Source organism: Asterias amurensis, chromosome 4, assembly GCF_032118995.1.
Source record: "Asterias amurensis chromosome 4, ASM3211899v1".
NCBI classification, from domain to species: domain Eukaryota; kingdom Metazoa; phylum Echinodermata; class Asteroidea; order Forcipulatida; family Asteriidae; genus Asterias; species Asterias amurensis.
Window position 1 is genome coordinate 5,155,838 of NC_092651.1, and position 19,868 is coordinate 5,175,705.

Below are 19,868 nucleotides of genomic sequence, written 5' to 3' on the forward strand. Positions count from 1 at the left end.
GCACAATTCGCCATATGGATCTGATTTCGACACACATAGAGCTTGCTAGTCACAACACCGAAGTGAGTGGTTGAGTGGACAATATGTAAGTGTTTTATGACATAGTTTGGTTCTAAATATCCATGTTTATTTGATAATGTTCGTACTTGTTGTGCTGCAAACATGATTTCAGAATATTGTGTCTATTTATTATTAAATCGATGAGATGAGTGTGACTGTGACTGAGTCAAGCATGTCATGATGTCAAGTGAGTGTTGAACCATTTACATGAATGATGATCTGATGATGATGGAGGATGGTTGAAGACTCCAACCAATCTTCAATCTTCAAAGTTCAATGGTGAACTCCTTATTCAGCTATACATACATGACATATAGTAGCTATACTAGGATGGTACAAAGACTTGAGTGATTAGAAGAAAGGCGTTGCAACAGGGAATCCGTAGTGACTGTAATGTTCTGACCCAACAAGGGTGCAAATTTATGTGACGTTATTTTACAAACGCATCCCGACAAATCAGGGTGGTTTGCAGATGATATTGACAACCTTCGTGTCACTCACGTAAGACTTGAAATTTAATTTTTATTTGATTAACAGAATCACAAACAGTTTTGCCATTTACTTTTATTTTCTGATGTCAAAGCCCATCTGAGAGAGTAGAATTGTGAAGCCCGCGAAATGTTGTTGAGGCACAATAAATGAAGAGTGTTTTTATAAACTTTTTATCTGCAAACAGCTGTGATTTGTCGGGATGCATTTAACGTCACTTTAACTCGCGCCCTTGGGTCAGAACATCACTACGGAGCTGTTGTGCCACCTTTCTTATTAGAAAAATTGCCAGTGATAACTATTTATGGGAAGCAAAGTGGTGGGCGAGGGAGGAATATGGAGTTCATCATGTACCATTGAGTAAAATATTAAAAAGGGCACAGCTGCCAAAAGTAAAATTTTTCCAGGGGTACGTCGGCCAGTAAGAGGGGCATCTACGGCCATTGCCACCTTGAATATTGAGGCCCACAGGAAATTTTGAGCCCGGCAGGAAGTTTTAAGGTGGGCTGCACCGCAGAAGTCTATTTTTTTGTTCAGGTCTGAGGACTCTGAGTGGCGGGCGAAGATTGTCAGCGCTAGGCAGGTCGCCTTGCATGGCTACAACTCTAGTCTATGTGGCTAAAACAACAGAAAGGTTGTCCATCCAAACTCAAGTTGAATAAGATTATTGTCACTTGGGCATTATTGCATTTGTCGACACACCACTCTTGTTTTTGAAAGTTTTTGTTGTATCTTTCAGCGATAGTTAGTTATAAAGCTTTCTGCAATAGTAATTGTTCCCACAAATGTACACCTGTTGTAACCTTTTTTTTATGCACTTTTTCTGTAGGTCGAAAGTTACATTTAAGATAACGTTGACGTCTGATCCAAAATTACCATTCAAAGTGTAAGTATATCATTTACAAATACAGGACATTGAACTTTTGTTAAATTACAAGAATATCCACATTCTTTTAACTCTCTTGTAACCGAACTCCTTTTACAGAAACAACCACTTTACTGAGAAATTACTTCTTTCTCAAAAACTATGTCACTTCAGAGGGAGCCGTTTCTCACAATATTTTATACTATCAACAGCTCCCCATTACTTGTTACCAAGTAAGTTTATTTTGAGTAATTACCAATAGTGTCCACTGGCTTAAGTCACTATTGAAAGGATTTTAAAACAAAGCAGAGACAAAGTTGTTATTATAATTTTATTTATTTAACTTGGTAATTTCTTTATTTTTCTTTATTTTAGGTTAAGTGTTCCAGAGAGTACACCATTTACAGCTGTATTGCAGTTCACCGCTGAAGAGGTATTTTAGGAAATTTCATTAATAAATCCTTTCTATTGGCTGGTACACGTCACTGGTCTTGCATTGTGCGTAATGTAATATATTCCATGCTGCATTTTCCATTGGATATAAAATTATATTGAACATATTCTATGGAGTAAAGTTGGAGGTCGGCAATTCCACAGAAAATGAGTACATCAAGGTGAAAAATGAACTTTGTATAAAAGCTTAGTTTTCAACTGAAACTCAATGAAGAGTGAAGACAGTCTATATTTGGATGATTAAGTGCAAAGAAATTGCATTGTTCAACACTTTTTCAGCTCTTCTGAAAGATAACAGTGGCCAAAAGTGTAATGTCCAAAACGCTCCAGATGTAATGTCCGTAACGCCATGGTTTGTGCTCTAGAGACCAAATTTGCAAGAAATTCTGTCAAATGTACCTGTACATCTTTTACACAATATCTAGTTGACTATTTGGTACTAAAAACACATTGATGGGAACCCAAAACTCACAGGCGTTACAAATGTAAAGAGTAGTCAAATGTCATGTCCAAAAAATGTAATAATAGACCGTTTTTATATATAGCGCTTTTCACGCCCGAGGGGTGTCTCAAAGCGCTTCCGACATTATTACCCCTGGTCGCTGGGCCATAAATCATTCCTTAAACCATCTCAGCTCCCTGGGGAGTATACAGCCTGTGCGCAATCTATGCGCTACTTGGCTAATCCAATCACAAGAACCATCTCTACCCTCACAGGTACCCATTTACCCCTGGGTGGAGAGAAGCAATTATAGTTAAGTGTCTTGCTCAGGGACACAAGTGTCACGACCGGGATTCAAACCCACACTCTGCTAAACAGAAGCATCAGAGCTTGAGTTCGGTGCTCTTATCCTGTCGAACCTGACACCCCATGCTTTGAGCTTTGCCCATTTTACTCACGTTTCATGTTTCCTGATACATTGATTGATGTTGTTTTTCACTAGTTCCGAGTACCAGCTGCAACCAGTGCAATCATAACTGATGGTAAGAGCCAAAGTGTCAAATAAATAATTAAATGTTTCTAGACTTTTTGTGTGTAATTTATTACATTATTCAATTTAAAAATGCTTAACTTCATTTTTTTTCAAGACGCTGGACACCTTTGGTAATTGTCAAAGACCAGTCTCGGTGTATCTCAACATACATGTATGCGCAAAATAACAAACCTGGGGAAATTTGAACTCAATTGGTCATCGAAGTTGCGAGATAATAATGGAAGAAAAAACACCCTTGTCACACAAAGTTGTGTGCTTCAGATGCTTGATTTTGAGACCTCAGAATCTAAAAGGTCTTAAAGTCAAATTCAAATATTTGGTGGAAAATTACTTCTTTCTTAAAAACTATGTTACTTCAGAGGGAGCCGTTTCTCACAGTGTTTTATACTATCAACAGCTCTCCATTACTCGTTACCAATAGTGTTACCAGTAGTTACCAATAGTGTCCACTACCTTCAAGAAGGAATACTATATCTATTGAACTTGATGCCGTTTGTGATGTTGATGTTTTTTTTCTCTCCAGATGGAATAGGGATCAACCCAGCCCAGAGTGCTGGCAATGTCTTCCTGAAACATGGAGCAGAACTCAGACTTATACCAAGGGACAGAGTGGGGCATTCTCAATGACTCACTTCTTCATTCTTATAAATAGGAAAGGCACCATGTTAACATTTTTTGGGGGAAAGTAAACTCATTCCAATATTTACCATAATAATAATATGATTTTTGGGGTTGAACAAAGAATTGACTAGAGTGGGATTCGAACCAACGACCTCCGGATTAAGGTGCCGGAGGTCGTTGGTTCGAATGCCACTCTAGTCAATTCTTTGTTCAACCCCAAAAATCATTTACAAATTTACCCAGTCAGTTTCCCTTGTGGTTTATATTGATAATAATAATATAGAAGTTTTGCATGGGGCACGGGTTATTGAATTGATGAATTCTGAGACCCAATTATGTAGCACCTTATAAGGGTTTACAATGTGCTACGGCGCATTCAACAGCCACAGCCAGGAACACCGGGGCGAACCCCTTCTCTAAGTGCACTGGGTTCTTTTACATGCGTGACACAACACATGGGACCAACGGCTTTACGTCCCATCCGAAAGACAATGGTTAAGTGTCTTGCTTAAGGACACAATTTCTGTGTTCTCACACGTATTGCTATCCCCCTAGAAAAGAAACGTTAGTTTTTGAAACATCTTTTGAAACTTCTTTTGAAACTGATTTTAATCATAGTAATAACCAGATTTAATATTATTTATAAAATAGTCTCCTGTTTAAAATATAATAACTGTAATATTTTGTCGCACTATTCATGAGGTCAAATTTTCAATTCTGTATTATTATCCTTGCATGAGTTTGGAACAAACAAAGTTTCTAATATCCTCACAATAAGATGATGTAATTACACCATTTGTGAGGTTGCCGTTGTATTCGGTACCCTTGTTCCAGTGTGAAATTTGCCAACATCCTAAAATGTAATTCTGGTAAAAATGTACAAGGAATTTTTGTTTCATTCCTGACTTGATGGGATTCATCCAAACTTTCCTTGTAGAAACATTTAATGACCAATTACATGTATTACCAGAATGATGTCATTGGACGATTTTTATGTTGGCAAATTCCGCACTGGGAGAGTATCGAATAATCTGCAATATACAATACTTTAATATGAGGTCAGAAGCTTTTTCCCCCCTGCAATGAGGACTCTATCAAATGGAAAATGGGTACATCCAACAATTGAATCTGACCTCGAATTCCTCTTAAAAATCTCAATAAAACTATTGGTACATATTAAAAGTTTGGTTTGTGAGTGATATTTTGCCCAAGGAGTTTCTTCTCCCAAACGATTCACAAATCTTACCTTAAACGGTAGGACGAGATTCAACATTTTTAAAGAAATGTATCAAGTCAAATAAAAACAATAACTACCCTTTTGGTTTAGGGTACCAAGAAGCTTTTTAAACAGTTTATTTCGTTTGATTTGTTTTGCTTTTTAACATGCAGATTATGTAATCAATGTCACATTGAATTGCATAGTTATCTTAAAGCTGCGATATATTTCAACGGCCTATATAACGGCAAACTTACTAAATAGGCTATAACAGTGTGACAAGCTGGTCTTCACAACAAGGAGCAAGTTCGATAGCGCACATTTTGGTTGATCACTTCAACGACTCGTTTAGAAGCCTAGTCTAACCATCGGTACTACAATATTTAATACTCCATTGCCTTCCGCATTTTCGCTATAGTTTCACTGGTCCCCCTCTGGGCTTTACACATGGGGTGACATGTTAGCATGGAACAGGCTATGGGACCAGCCGTTGATTTCACCAAACTAGGACTTAGGATGGGTTCAGTTCCGTATCCAAATACGTAGAGCGCATTTAACCCATCCTAAGTTAGGACGGTTTACTCGCTTTAACTCGAGTTGGGATTAATCCTAGCGTTTCGTGAAATCGGCTTCAGTTAAGAAACCATGGGCTCGAGGCTGGTTCCAAATGGTTGACTACAGTAGTCGACCAATGGTCCCATGGGCTCGAGTCAAAATGGTCAACCTTTATTTTACCTTGGTGCAAATTTTAACTTGCTCATAGTAATGAGAGTGTTGGTGGCTGGCTGCTGTTAATGTAGTCTTGGTGCAAGACGTTTCTCATTTCCTTTCACGCACAGCGCGGCCAACTCGCCAACAGCGCCCGCATCGATAGCCCGTATACACTAACCTGACTCAGCCAAGGGAGAAACGTCTTGCACCAAGACTATATGTTAATGACCGAGCTCCTCCCACTGACAGTCAAGACCGCCTCCTCGCACTGTCATTGTCGATAATATATACCATTTTATGAAGAAAAACAAAAATAAAACAAAAACATCAGAATTTGTTGATCAATTTCTGCATGGGACTTTATCTCCAACAAATATTTAACTATTTATATTTTCAATTAAAATATCTCTTTTTTGAGTTCTGTAGGTTCTGAAAAAGCCTTTGGTTAACAACTCAATGTTTCGATCAGTATGCTCTGACCGTCTTCATTTGAGTGGCAAATGCCTCCATTGCCAGACTAAGTACCGGTAATATAAATTCATATCTATAAAAAAAAATTGCGAGTCTTAATTACAAAGTTTTAATATTCATATAAAATTGTGATAACCAACTTCAGCACTGTCCTTATTTGGATGTAAGCAAGATACAATCCGTCACAGTCTAGCTGGATCATTGTTACTACAGCAGATAGTCCACACATCAATCGCTCTATAAATCAAAACAAAGCAGATTGTGTAAGTATACAGATATGACATGGTTTGAGGGTTACTAGTCGATATAATTAGCTCCCCGAGGTATTGCAAGTTGACAAACTAGTTCCCGAGGCAAAGCCTCGGCAGAGTGTGGGTTCTTAGTCAAAAAGTTGATTCTTCTTGAATGAACTTGTGGTTATAATAATAACATTGCATTTGTAAAGGCGCACTTTCATCTGTAGAAAACTATTCAAAGGCGCCGGTCAAGATGGAACAAGAGGGAGTTCCAAATTGGTAGGGAAAGCAAGTGTGAACAGGGCCCAATTTTATGGCTCTGCTTACCGCCGGATTCCGCGCTTACGATCACGATTCCCCGCTTATGTGCAAGCGCCAAATTTCTGCGCTTGCCTTGTAAGCGTAGAATGCCTAGTACCGTGGAGTACGCACGCACACAAGCCAAAATTCGCCGCTCACTTGTGAAATACACTTGGCGTAAGCACAGAATTTCCTGCTTCCGTAAGTGACGATTCTGTGCTCACGGTAAGGAGATCCATGAAATTGGGCCCAGGTGTGTCTTCAGTTGCTGCTGAAAAATGGAGATGTTGTGTACTTCCCCGAGGTTTTCAGGAAGTGAACTCCAGAGCCTGGATGCTATTCCTGCTGAAGCTCTTTAACTAAGCATTCATTATTGCACGAACGTCGCACACGGCGACTTTGCCGCGCCCACCATTTTAGTGGTCAGTAGGTTTACCTGTAAACACCATGGTTCCTTCACTGAATAACGCACAGTGACATTGACCACCACAATGGCGCATTCAAGATAATTCTGATGATGACGTCAGGTGAATTGGGTCAATACAGGAAGATGAAAATGAAATGATTGTTTAATTTGCACTCACCCATTCATCTTCATCCACCCCTTCAAATTGCTCCTGAGGTAAAGGTTCGTTCTTAGCGGCAAGCTTGTCAGAGAAGGCACTCATCAGCTTAAAAAATAAACAAGAATCAGATGATTATCAAAGCACAACTAATTATTTTGTTGAAAACTCACTACAGAATTTTTTCCAAATGATTGTTCATGTTGCACTTTTTATCTTTAGGAAAACATTAATTGAACTGCCAAAACTTACTGATTTTTTACATACATGAATAATAGGGATTTCTAAGCTAAGCTTACATGTACATGTACATTCAATTCCACTCACAACTTTAAAATATATACAATACATATATTATTTAAAATGTTCTTAGAGCAAGTTCAAGCGAGGGACTATAGTTGATTATAACACACCTCTTGCTTGTTCTGTATTCTGGTTGGCTGAAACACTGTCATGTGGTATGAACTTATATAGTCTAGTGATCGCGCGTGCATGTTTTGCGGGAACTAGTGCCCGCTTGTCTTTTAATTTTTGACTGGTTACAGTGCCCTCTCTTGACGCGAACAGTGAACCTAAAAAAGTTCCTTTCTTTTCCAAATTTCTTTTCTTATTCCTCTTAAGACTGAGGTGTCTTATAAAACACATATTGACTGACATTAATTGGGTAAATAGTGCACATCTACTCCCACTCAGGCCTGTGAGTGACCAGAAGAGGGACCTATTCGGCTTTAAAGAAATAGGTCCCTCTTCTGGTCACTCAAAGTCCCTCAGGAAAACACCCCTCCAGCTATGAAATGTTAAGGCCCTCTGGTGATAATACCTTATATAAGGAGATTGGAGTGCGCGTCGCGCGTCGCGCGTATCGCGTGATGACCAATGGGAATGAATTAACTGTCTTATAAGCACAGGTGCATGCTCGCATGTCACGCCCATGTTTAAACACTTTTTACTGGTGTTATATCATCCGTTTAAACACCCCCACGTGATGCCCTCTCGACCAATCAGAATGGATAAACTGTCTCAGGTATTTATGAATACTGTTTATGCTAAGATTGGCAAAATGGAAGGAATTCATAAGGAAGCTAAAAGCATGTTTGCATGCCAGTGCACAATCGGGGCTTAGCGGTTTCCGTGTACACAAACAATATACGGTCAGTACACACGCAAACTTCACCAACAGTATCCATCAGTACACCCCTCACAAAATCCAGCTTAAAGACACTGGACACTATTGGTAATTACTCAAAATAGTTATTAGCATTAAACCGTACTTGGTAATGAGTAATGGGGAGAGGTTGATAGTATAAAACATTGTGAGAAACGGCTCCCTCTGAAGTATTGTAGTTTATGAGAAAGAAGTAACTTTCCACAAAAATTTGGTTTTGAGACCTCTGAAGTAAAGTAGTTTTTGAGAAAGAAGTAACTTTCCACAAATTTGATTTTGAGACCTCGGAATTAGAACTTGAGGTCTTGAAATCAAGCATCTGAAAGCACACAACTTCGTGTGAACATGGTGCGCCAAGGGTGTTTTTTCTTTCATTATTATCTTGCAACTTTGATGACCAATTGAGCTCAAATTTTCACAGGTTTGTTATTTTATGCATAATGTTGAGATACACCAAGTGAGAAGACTGGTGTTTGACAATTACCAATAGTGTCCAGTGTCTTTAATAGTATCTACAAATCAACAGAACTTGTTGGGAAACATGCCGCTTATGTACAGAAGGAGCAGAATTGATGGACCATTTCTTGCTGGATATCGATTGATAATATTTACCTCCTCTTTCTTCTGTTCATCAGTCTTATAGGATAACTCCACCTCGGCCATGTATTTCTTAGGTGCAGGAGCCATCTTAGGAATTGAACTCACTGAGGAAGAAAAGGAGTAATAATTGTTAACAGTCCTGCCCCCAATTTCACGAAGCGCTGCGACGCGTCGCAAGTGCAAGTTGCGACCAGTTACACGTCGTAAGTTGCGAACTCGTCGCAGCCGCGACGTGTCTTATAGGTCTGCGACGCATCGCAAACCCTACGATGCGTCGCTACTTACGATGAGTTTCGTGAAATCGGGGGCTGATAATGCTAAGATTTGGGGCAACGTGCTGTATCAATATCTCTCACCACTAACCCCTGGAATCACTAACCCCTGGAAGAGATGTACTGAGAAACAACGCTGATTGGTTCATAAATTTGGTAATGCATTAGACACGTTAGAAAGATATTTGTATGATCACGCCCGCGATTCTTATGGCACAAACACGTACAAATAAATTCTTTAAGATGGAAGACATGCGCATAATAAGGATGAACCACAGGCACATATTAAAAGGTGCAAGATTCTAGCACATTTAAATTAACCAATTCCATGGGTTATGAGCGAGCAAGGCATGCTGGGTAAAAATGGTGCGGCGAGATCGATCACCCCTGGGAACGAGTTGGTTTTACCCCTCTTATAGGGTCCACATTACATTGAATGCTTACATAGTTTCATGCCAGGTGGACACAGACTTAGTTTGCCTTGGATTGCATTTTTTCCAGCCAACCATTCTTGGGCGGATAGCGCTGCTTCCCATTTCACTCTCGTATCAGGAAAGATGTCATCTTGGAAATATTCTTTCTGAAAGTCAAAAATAAGATACATTAGTAATCACTAAAAGCTATCATGGTCAAATAAACATGCACTTCTATAGACTTGTGGACAAGCCATGAATGGTTTGTCATGGTGGAATCATGTAATGATTCAGGTCTCCGCGATCGCATACTGCTCTTGCGAGATCACTGCTCTTGTGTGAAGCTGCTGTCATGGCCAAGCACTTCTATAGACTTGTGGACAAGCCATTAATGGTTTGTCATGGTGGAATCATTTAATGATTCAGGTCTCCGCGATCGCATACTGCTCTTGCGAGATCACTGCTCTCGTGTGAAGCTGCTGTCGTTGCCAAGCACTTCTATAGACTTGTGGACAAGCCATTAATCATGTCAACGGTTTGTCATGGTGGAATGATGTAATGATTCAGGTTTCTGCAATCGCATACTGCTCTTGCGAGATCACTGCTCTGGTCGTGGCCAAGCAGATTAGAACCAAACTCAAGCTCTGATGCTTCTGTCCAGCAGAGTGTGGGTTTGAGTCCCGGTCTCGACACTTGTGTCCCTGAGCAAGACACTTTACTATAATTGCTTCTCTCCAACAGGGGTAAATGGGTACCTGTGAGGCCTCATTGGATTATGGGACGCTGAAGCGCTATATTTTTCAGTATTCCACTCACTCTTGCGTGATAACTTATAGTATGATGCAATTTCTAACAGCAACGATACAAGAATTGTAGTTATATTTACCTTAACCCTTGGCACTGAGAATGAGACGGGCTCAATACTGGTCTGTGTTAACCTCATTGCTTTAGCAAACTCAACATCTTTCACATTGCACATGTTCTTAGGCAAGAAAGACAGGGCCTGTAAACAAACAAAACAAGAAAGTAGAATAAATTGTCACTTTTTATGCCAACAAACGTTTGAGGTCTCAAAATCAAGCATCTGATACCCAAGCCTACATCCATATATACTGTAAAAGGGGTAACCATGTTTCAGCCCTAGGAGTAGGTGGCAACAGCCTCTGGAATAAAATAGTTGTGGCCCACACCTTGAAGTGGCCTTCAGGCCTTGTCTGGCGACTTGCATAAAAATAAAAATAAAAATCTAAAAGCACACAACTTTGTGTGACGGTTTTTTTTTCCTCCGTTGTTATCTCGCAACTTCAACGACCAATTGAGTTCAAATTTTGACAGTTCTGTTATTTTATGCATATGTTGAGATACACCAAGTGGTAAGACTGGTCTTTGACAAGGGACCGTTCCGGCTTTCCACTAAGCTCCGCCCACCGAGCACGTAAGCAAGACACGTGTACGAGCACTCCCAAAGACATTCTGCACGTTTCTGCTGCGTCTGCCAAATATACGCACACGCATGACCGAGTTTGTCCGACCACACTCCTTGCTGTAATTGGTCAATAGGGTGAACGGGCACAGTTTGATTGATAGGCCGGATCAGCCCATTACCAAAGGTGTCCAGGGGTGGATTTCACAAAGGTAGTCCTAACTTAGGACTAGTCCTAGGCAATGCTAAGAGATAGGACCAGTCCTAAGTTAGGATGAGTTACTGGTCCTAACTTAGGACTAGTCCTATCTCTTAGCATTGCTTAGGACTAGTCCTAAGTTAGGACTAACTTTGTGAAATCCACCCCAGTGTCTTCAAGCTTCCTAGAACAAAATGCAAAAAGTAATCTTTTGCTTTAAAATGTATACAAACATTGAACCCCGAGTGTACGGCGAGCAAGAAACTTTACTTGAATTGATTCTTTTCATTATGTTACAATAAGACAAAGAAGGATTGGCTACATAGGACTTGAAACCTAAATTGAACCTATTACCTGGAACCTACTACTTACCTGGGGTGGATTTCACGAAGGTAGTCCTAACTTAGGACTAGTCCTAGGCAATGCTTAGAGATAGGACCAGTCCTAAGTTAGGATAAGAGATACACGTAGGACCAGTCCTAAGTTAGGATACTCATCTTAACATAGGACTGGTCCTATCTCTTAGCATTACCTAGGACTAGTCCTAAGTTATCTTAACTTAGGACTGGTCTTATCTCTTAGCATTACCTAGGACCCATCCTAAGTTAGGACTACCTTTGTGAAATCCACCCCTGGTGTGGTACTGAATTCTGAAATGGAGCCAAGTTCAAGAAGTAAGGAGGCTGTGGCAGGATCTCTAGTCCTATGACTGATGTATCTCCCAGGTACCTACATATACTACCTGGAAATACTACCTAGAACCTACTACCTACCTGATGTGGTACAGAATTCTGAAACGGAGCCAAGTTCAAGAACTAAGGAGGCTGTGGCAGGATCTCTAGTCCTATGACTGATGTATCTCCCAGGTACCTACTACCTGGAACCTACTACCTCCCTGGTGTGGTACTGAATTCTGAAACGGAGCCAAGTTCAAGAAGTAAGGAGGCTGTGGCAGGATCTCTAGTCCTATGACTGATGTATCTCCCAGGTACCTACATGTACTACCTGGAACCTACTACCTGGAAATACTACCTAGAACCTGTACTACCTACCTGATGTGGTACAGAATTCTGAAACGGAGCCAAGTTCAAGAAGTAAGGAGGCTGTGCTAGGATTTATAGTCCTATGACTGATGTATCTCCCAGGTACCTACTACCTGGAACCTACTACCTGGAACCTACTACTTGGTACCTACAACCTGGAATCTACATGTACTACCTACCTGATGTGGTACAGAATTCTGAAACGGAGCCAAGTTCAAGAAGTAAGGAGGCTGTGGCAGGATCTCTAGTCCTATGACTGATGTATCTCCCTGTAGTGGTACAAAATACAAATGTTACATCAATCTGCTAAAGATTGCTTTTCTTGTATCTAACACACCCATTTCAGACAGGCACGTCAGAGTCGCGCCAAACCAAATAGATTATGAGTGACGCTAGGTCGACCAAAATAAGTTTTGGTTTCAGACAGGCGAAACCAAGGGGCTCCAGAGTCGTTCCGAAGGACTGCAATCTTTCGACTTCTAGCGGGTCCTGTCGCTTCTAGCAGGTTGTTTCAGACATCAAACTTTCCATGTACTTAATTCAGAATTTGTTCGGCGCGACTTTGGAGCGCCCGTCTGAGATGGGTGTTAATTGTCGAACCACTCATTTATTTAGTATGAAAAAAATAGATTCAAATTAGTGATTGATCAACTATTTTCAGGGGAAATATAAGATTCAAATTTAATTTGGATTTCAATTCTCAATAAGCTTGCGAGACCAGATTGCAATTAGTATAGCAAAGATGCATTGCGGAATATTGCAAATATAGCAAGATTTACACTAAAAGGATTGAAGGGTTGTGCCACTGATGTCTGATTTTGTAAGCAAATTATGTTGTCGTGAATAGTCGAGAGCGACACAATTGGTTCAGCAAGTAGGTACAGTAGTCACGTTTATTTTTGTAGTAGTAGGGGCAGCACGATTGACAGAGTAGTTGAAAAATGGTAGTCCAACATAAGCAATCAATAATAGACCGCTCCATTAAGCTCCGCCCCATTGCGTATTGACCGATCACAACCCATTGCGCAACCAAAAGTCTGACAAATAAAGTCTGACATGCGTGCGCTTATGCTTGGCTCGCCTGGCAGAGTTGTGCAGAATGGCATTGGAAAGGCTCATGTGTTCTTGCTTACACTTGCGCCGTAGGCGGAGCCTAATGGATCGGTCTATTGCAACGTTGACACTAGTCACACAAGTCGCCCATGCTTACAGCACAGTAAAAATGTCTATTATTATAGGGTGCGTTTGATTAGCTTCCCTGTGTCGACTCCCAGTGCTCACTCGGATGAGCCCCTGACAAGAGCTAATCGAACGATCACTCACCCTCTCGTGGTGACGTCATGAACCTCCAGCCAGCCCCCAAGTGACCCGTTCCACAAGCAGGGCACTTGGGGCTGACCCAGGTGAGCCCCTGGAATGACGTCAAAGCTATTAAAACGCACAGGGAGCAGACCCAGGTCGACCCAGGGAAGCTAATCGAACACACCCTTTGTTTTTTATTGACAGTGAATGAATGATAATAACCTTTCCTGTTAGTATAGCCACATTGGTATCTTCATCGTAGTATGGTACTAGTGTAGCTGGTGATGTGTCCAGGTAAAGTGTGTCTAAAGCTCCACTCAGATCCTGCACTGAATATACACTCACCATTCGCTCTTGACTACCCCTGAAATACAAGGTGTACAAACAATGACTTTTACACACTTTCCGACGCCAATTGCTGACTAAAGCCCTACGTAGGGCCGAAGTCAGTGTTAGGCCTGGGCGAATTATTCGAATATCCGGTTAATGGCGAATAGGTTTTCCTATCTGTAACTGCGGATAGTTCTGTAATTACAACCAAGTAACCGGATATTCTTTAATATTCGAATATCTGCGGACGTCGGGCGACAACTGATATGAATGTTTTGTCTGAATCCTTATGAAACTCCTATTAAGACAGCATAAAACAGCATAAATTAAGTATTTAACTATGCTCACCTCCGTGAAGAGTTAAAACAATGACATTTCCGACAGATTTTGTTCAAAGATTACAAAAGTTTTCCTTCACGTAGAGTCAATCACGATCAAAAGAAAAAGCAAATCGTCATCTTTAAATTAGATCCGGTCATTTTTATGAATGAACTGAGTGACACCGTCTAAAACTAATATCAATCCGCCCATAAGATCTCATTCACAAACGAACAGCGCCCTCTAGCGGCAAAAAATATTTTTTTTTTAATTTTAAATATTTTTTTTTCTTTTTTTTTTAATAGCGCCCTCTAGCGGCAAAAAAGCTATTCGAATATCCGGCTAATTTCGGATAGTTGGCCAGCGGTATCCGAATAACAAACTTTCACTATTCGCCCAGCATTAGTCAGTGTATTACCTTGGATTAGGCATTCCGTTTCAATTTTGTACTATTCATGTTCCATCAGTTTACACTGACAAGCAAAGTATTAGGGCATAGCGTGGAAGTTAAGAGCAAAGAATTCAAACTCTGGTGTTTCTGATCAGCAGAGTGTGGGTTCGAATCCCCAAGCCGTGACACTTGTGTCCCATGTGTCGTGTTTTGCATGTAAAAGAACCCAGTACACTTATCGAAACGAGAAGGCGTTCTCTGGTGTTCCTGGCTGGGGCTGCTGTTTGCGCAGTAGCACCTTGTTAACCCTCATAAGGTGCTAACTAATTGGGTCTCAGAATTCATCACTGCAATAACCTATCTTTCTGAAAGTTTGTATATACTCAGCGCCTTGAGTAACTTGTTGGTAGATACGTGCGCTATATACATTGTAAGACTTCAATATTATTTTTATTATTATAAAGACGAGTTCAAAACACAGAACATGAGCACAACACTACAGTTCATGCACAGTAAATCATTGCCTACTAAATTCCAGAGGCCATTAATGTTCCATTATACAGACAAAAAAAAGAGAAGGGGTTCGCCCAGATGTTCCTGGTTTGATTGTTAGCATTTTGCACCACAGCACCTTGTAAACTATTACATGGTACTAAAGGAGTAGATCTCATAATTCAAACGTAGTCCCTCATACAGGTGCCTTACAGGAAAATACTGTATGTTAAAGCGCCCTAAGCGTCACTGAGTTATGGATATGACCGCTATTGACCCCTTGCACGCACGTCAGACATGGCGACTGTGCCACGCTCACCATGTTGGTGGTCAATAGGTTTACGTGTAAACGCTGCGTCGCCTAAAATGAGCACTTCACTGAATAACACATAGTGACATTGACCACCAGTATGGCGCATCCAAGATTATTCTGTTGATGACGTCAGGTGAATTTGGTCAATATAAGAAGCCACTATTATTATTATATAAAAGAAACCAAAAATAGCACAACTGCTTGGGAAATACTGTCTATTTCTTCTTATTAACGCTCGACTTACTTTCCAAATCCAGTCACCATAAGCAAGCTATCTCCACAAACCCATAGAATCCTGGCACCTCGAGTCCCTTCTGGTCCGCTACCTTCCTATCAATATCAAACATACAAAGTAGTAATAATAATAATAATAATAATAATAATAATAATAATAATAATAATAATAATAATAATAATAATAATAATAATAATAATAATAATAATAATAATAATAATAATAATAATAATAATAATAATAATAATAATAATAATAATAATAATAATAATAATAATAATAATAATAATAATAATAATAATAATAATAATAATAATAATAATAATAATAATAATAATAATAATAATAATAATAATAATAATAATAATAATAATAATAATAATAATAATAATAATAATAATAATAATAATAATAATAATAATAATAATAATAATAATAATAATAATAATAATAATAATAATAATAATAATAATAATAATAATAATAATAATAATAATAATAATAATAATAATAATAATAATAATAATAATAATAATAATAATAATAATAATAATAATAATAATAATAATAATAATAATAATAATAATAATAATAATAATAATAATAATAATAATAATAATAATAATAATAATAATAATAATAATAATAATAATAATAATAATAATAATAATAATAATAATAATAATAATAATAATAATAATAATAATAATAATAATAATAATAATAATAATAATAATAATAATAATAATAATAATAATAATAATAATAATAATAATAATAATAATAATAATAATAATAATAATAATAATAATAATAATAATAATAATAATAATAATAATAATAATAATAATAATAATAATAATAATAATAATAATAATAATAATAATAATAATAATAATAATAATAATAATAATAATAATAATAATAATAATAATAATAATAATAATAATAATAATAATAATAATAATAATAATAATAATAATAATAATAATAATAATAATAATAATAATAATAATAATAATAATAATAATAATAATAATAATAATAATAATAATAATAATAATAATAATAATAATAATAATAATAATAATAATAATAATAATAATAATAATAATAATAATAATAATAATAATAATAATAATAATAATAATAATAATAATAATAATAATAATAATAATAATAATAATAATAATAATAATAATAATAATAATAATAATAATAATAATAATAATAATAATAATAATAATAATAATAATAATAATAATAATAATAATAATAATAATAATAATAATAATAATAATAATAATAATAATAATAATAATAATAATAATAATAATAATAATAATAATAATAATAATAATAATAATAATAATAATAATAATAATAATAATAATAATAATAATAATAATAATAATAATAATAATAATAATAATAATAATAATAATAATAATAATAATAATAATAATAATAATAATAATAATAATAATAATAATAATAATAATAATAATAATAATAATAATAATAATAATAATAATAATAATAATAATAATAATAATAATAATAATAATAATAATAATAATAATAATAATAATAATAATAATAATAATAATAATAATAATAATAATAATAATAATAATAATAATAATAATAATAATAATAATAATAATAATAATAATAATAATAATAATAATAATAATAATAATAATAATAATAATAATAATAATAATAATAATAATAATAATAATAATAATAATAATAATAATAATAATAATAATAATAATAATAATAATAATAATAATAATAATAATAATAATAATAATAATAATAATAATAATAATAATAATAATAATAATAATAATAATAATAATAATAATAATAATAATAATAATAATAATAATAATAATAATAATAATAATAATAATAATAATAATAATAATAATAATAATAATAATAATAATAATAATAATAATAATAATAATAATAATAATAATAATAATAATAATAATAATAATAATAATAATAATAATAATAATAATAATAATAATAATAATAATAATAATAATAATAATAATAATAATAATAATAATAATAATAATAATAATAATAATAATAATAATAATAATAATAATAATAATAATAATAATAATAATAATAATAATAATAATAATAATAATAATAATAATAATAATAATAATAATAATAATAATAATAATAATAATAATAATAATAATAATAATAATAATAATAATAATAATAATAATAATAATAATAATAATAATAATAATAATAATAATAATAATAATAATAATAATAATAATAATAATAATAATAATAATAATAATAATAATAATAATAATAATAATAATAATAATAATAATAATAATAATAATAATAATAATAATAATAATAATAATAATAATAATAATAATAATAATAATAATAATAATAATAATAATAATAATAATAATAATAATAATAATAATAATAATAATAATAATAATAATAATAATAATAATAATAATAATAATAATAATAATAATAATAATAATAATAATAATAATAATAATAATAATAATAATAATAATAATAATAATAATAATAATAATAATAATAATAATAATAATAATAATAATAATAATAATAATAATAATAATAATAATAATAATAATAATAATAATAATAATAATAATAATAATAATAATAATAATAATAATAATAATAATAATAATAATAATAATAATAATAATAATAATAATAATAATAATAATAATAATAATAATAATAATAATAATAATAATAATAATAATAATAATAATAATAATAATAATAATAATAATAATAATAATAATAATAATAATAATAATAATAATAATAATAATAATAATAATAATAATAATAATAATAATAATAATAATAATAATAATAATAATAATAATAATAATAATAATAATAATAATAATAATAATAATAATAATAATAATAATAATAATAATAATAATAATAATAATAATAATAATAATAATAATAATAATAATAATAATAATAATAATAATAATAATAATAATAATAATAATAATAATAATAATAATAATAATAATAATAATAATAATAATAATAATAATAATAATAATAATAATAATAATAATAATAATAATAATAATAATAATAATAATAATAATAATAATAATAATAATAATAATAATAATAATAATAATAATAATAATAATAATAATAATAATAATAATAATAATAATAATAATAATAATAATAATAATAATAATAATAATAATAATAATAATAATAATAATAATAATAATAATAATAATAATAATAATAATAATAATAATAATAATAATAATAATAATAATAATAATAATAATAATAATAATAATAATAATAATAATAATAATAATAATAATAATAATAATAATAATAATAATAATAATAATAATAATAATAATAATAATAATAATAATAATAATAATAATAATAATAATAATAATAATAATAATAATAATAATAATAATAATAATAATAATAATAATAATAATAATAATAATAATAATAATAATAATAATAATAATAATAATAATAATAATAATAATAATAATAATAATAATAATAATAATAATAATAATAATAATAATAATAATAATAATAATAATAATAATAATAATAATAATAATAATAATAATAATAATAATAATAATAATAATAATAATAATAATAATAATAATAATAATAATAATAATAATAATAATAATAATAATAATAATAATAATAATAATAATAATAATAATAATAATAATAATAATAATAATAATAATAATAATAATAATAATAATAATAATAATAATAATAATAATAATAATAATAATAATAATAATAATAATAATAATAATAATAATAATAATAATAATAATAATAATAATAATAATAATAATAATAATAATAATAATAATAATAATAATAATAATAATAATAATAATAATAATAATAATAATAATAATAATAATAATAATAATAATAATAATAATAATAATAATAATAATAATAATAATAATAATAATAATAATAATAATAATAATAATAATAATAATAATAATAATAATAATAATAATAATAATAATAATAATAATAATAATAATAATAATAATAATAATAATAATAATAATAATAATAATAATAATAATAATAATAATAATAATAATAATAATAATAATAATAATAATAATAATAATAATAATAATAATAATAATAATAATAATAATAATAATAATAATAATAATAATAATAATAATAATAATAATAATAATAATAATAATAATAATAATAATAATAATAATAATAATAATAATAATAATAATAATAATAATAATAATAATAATAATA

General features: G+C 31.8%; 2 protein-coding genes across 4 annotated transcripts in view; one reads left to right on the forward strand and one right to left on the reverse strand.

Moving 5' to 3' along the window:
* The first annotated feature begins 17 nt into the window (after positions 1-17).
* On the forward strand, positions 18-4,831 carry LOC139936704 (ubiquitin-fold modifier 1). 3 transcript variants are annotated; one of them, XM_071931581.1, is made up of 5 exons: positions 18-85; positions 1,379-1,435; positions 1,790-1,847; positions 2,812-2,851; positions 3,386-4,831. In XM_071931581.1, coding segments are annotated over exons 1-5 (261 nt in total). In that variant the 5' UTR covers positions 18-83; the 3' UTR covers positions 3,490-4,831. The 3 variants fall into 3 exon arrangements, 2 of the variants coding, with proteins under 2 accessions (XP_071787682.1, XP_071787681.1); XR_011786002.1 differs by lacking the exon at positions 18-85 and having other exon boundaries at positions 1,362-1,435; positions 3,386-3,568; positions 3,700-4,831; XM_071931580.1 differs by lacking the exon at positions 18-85 and having other exon boundaries at positions 1,362-1,435.
* A 153-nt stretch (positions 4,832-4,984) lies between these two features.
* Positions 4,985-19,868, reverse strand: part of LOC139936703 (coronin-7-like) — a 45,475-nt gene continuing 30,591 nt past the window's right edge. The window contains exons 18-25 of the mRNA XM_071931579.1: positions 15,486-15,571; positions 13,620-13,761; positions 12,275-12,364; positions 10,317-10,433; positions 9,462-9,597; positions 8,758-8,849; positions 7,002-7,088; positions 4,985-6,118 (exon numbers count right to left, since the gene is read on the reverse strand). Of these exons, the coding sequence (XP_071787680.1) occupies positions 6,110-6,118; positions 7,002-7,088; positions 8,758-8,849; positions 9,462-9,597; positions 10,317-10,433; positions 12,275-12,364; positions 13,620-13,761; positions 15,486-15,571 (759 nt within the window). The 3' untranslated portion in view covers positions 4,985-6,109. The remainder of the gene's footprint in view (positions 6,119-7,001; positions 7,089-8,757; positions 8,850-9,461; positions 9,598-10,316; positions 10,434-12,274; positions 12,365-13,619; positions 13,762-15,485; positions 15,572-19,868) is intronic.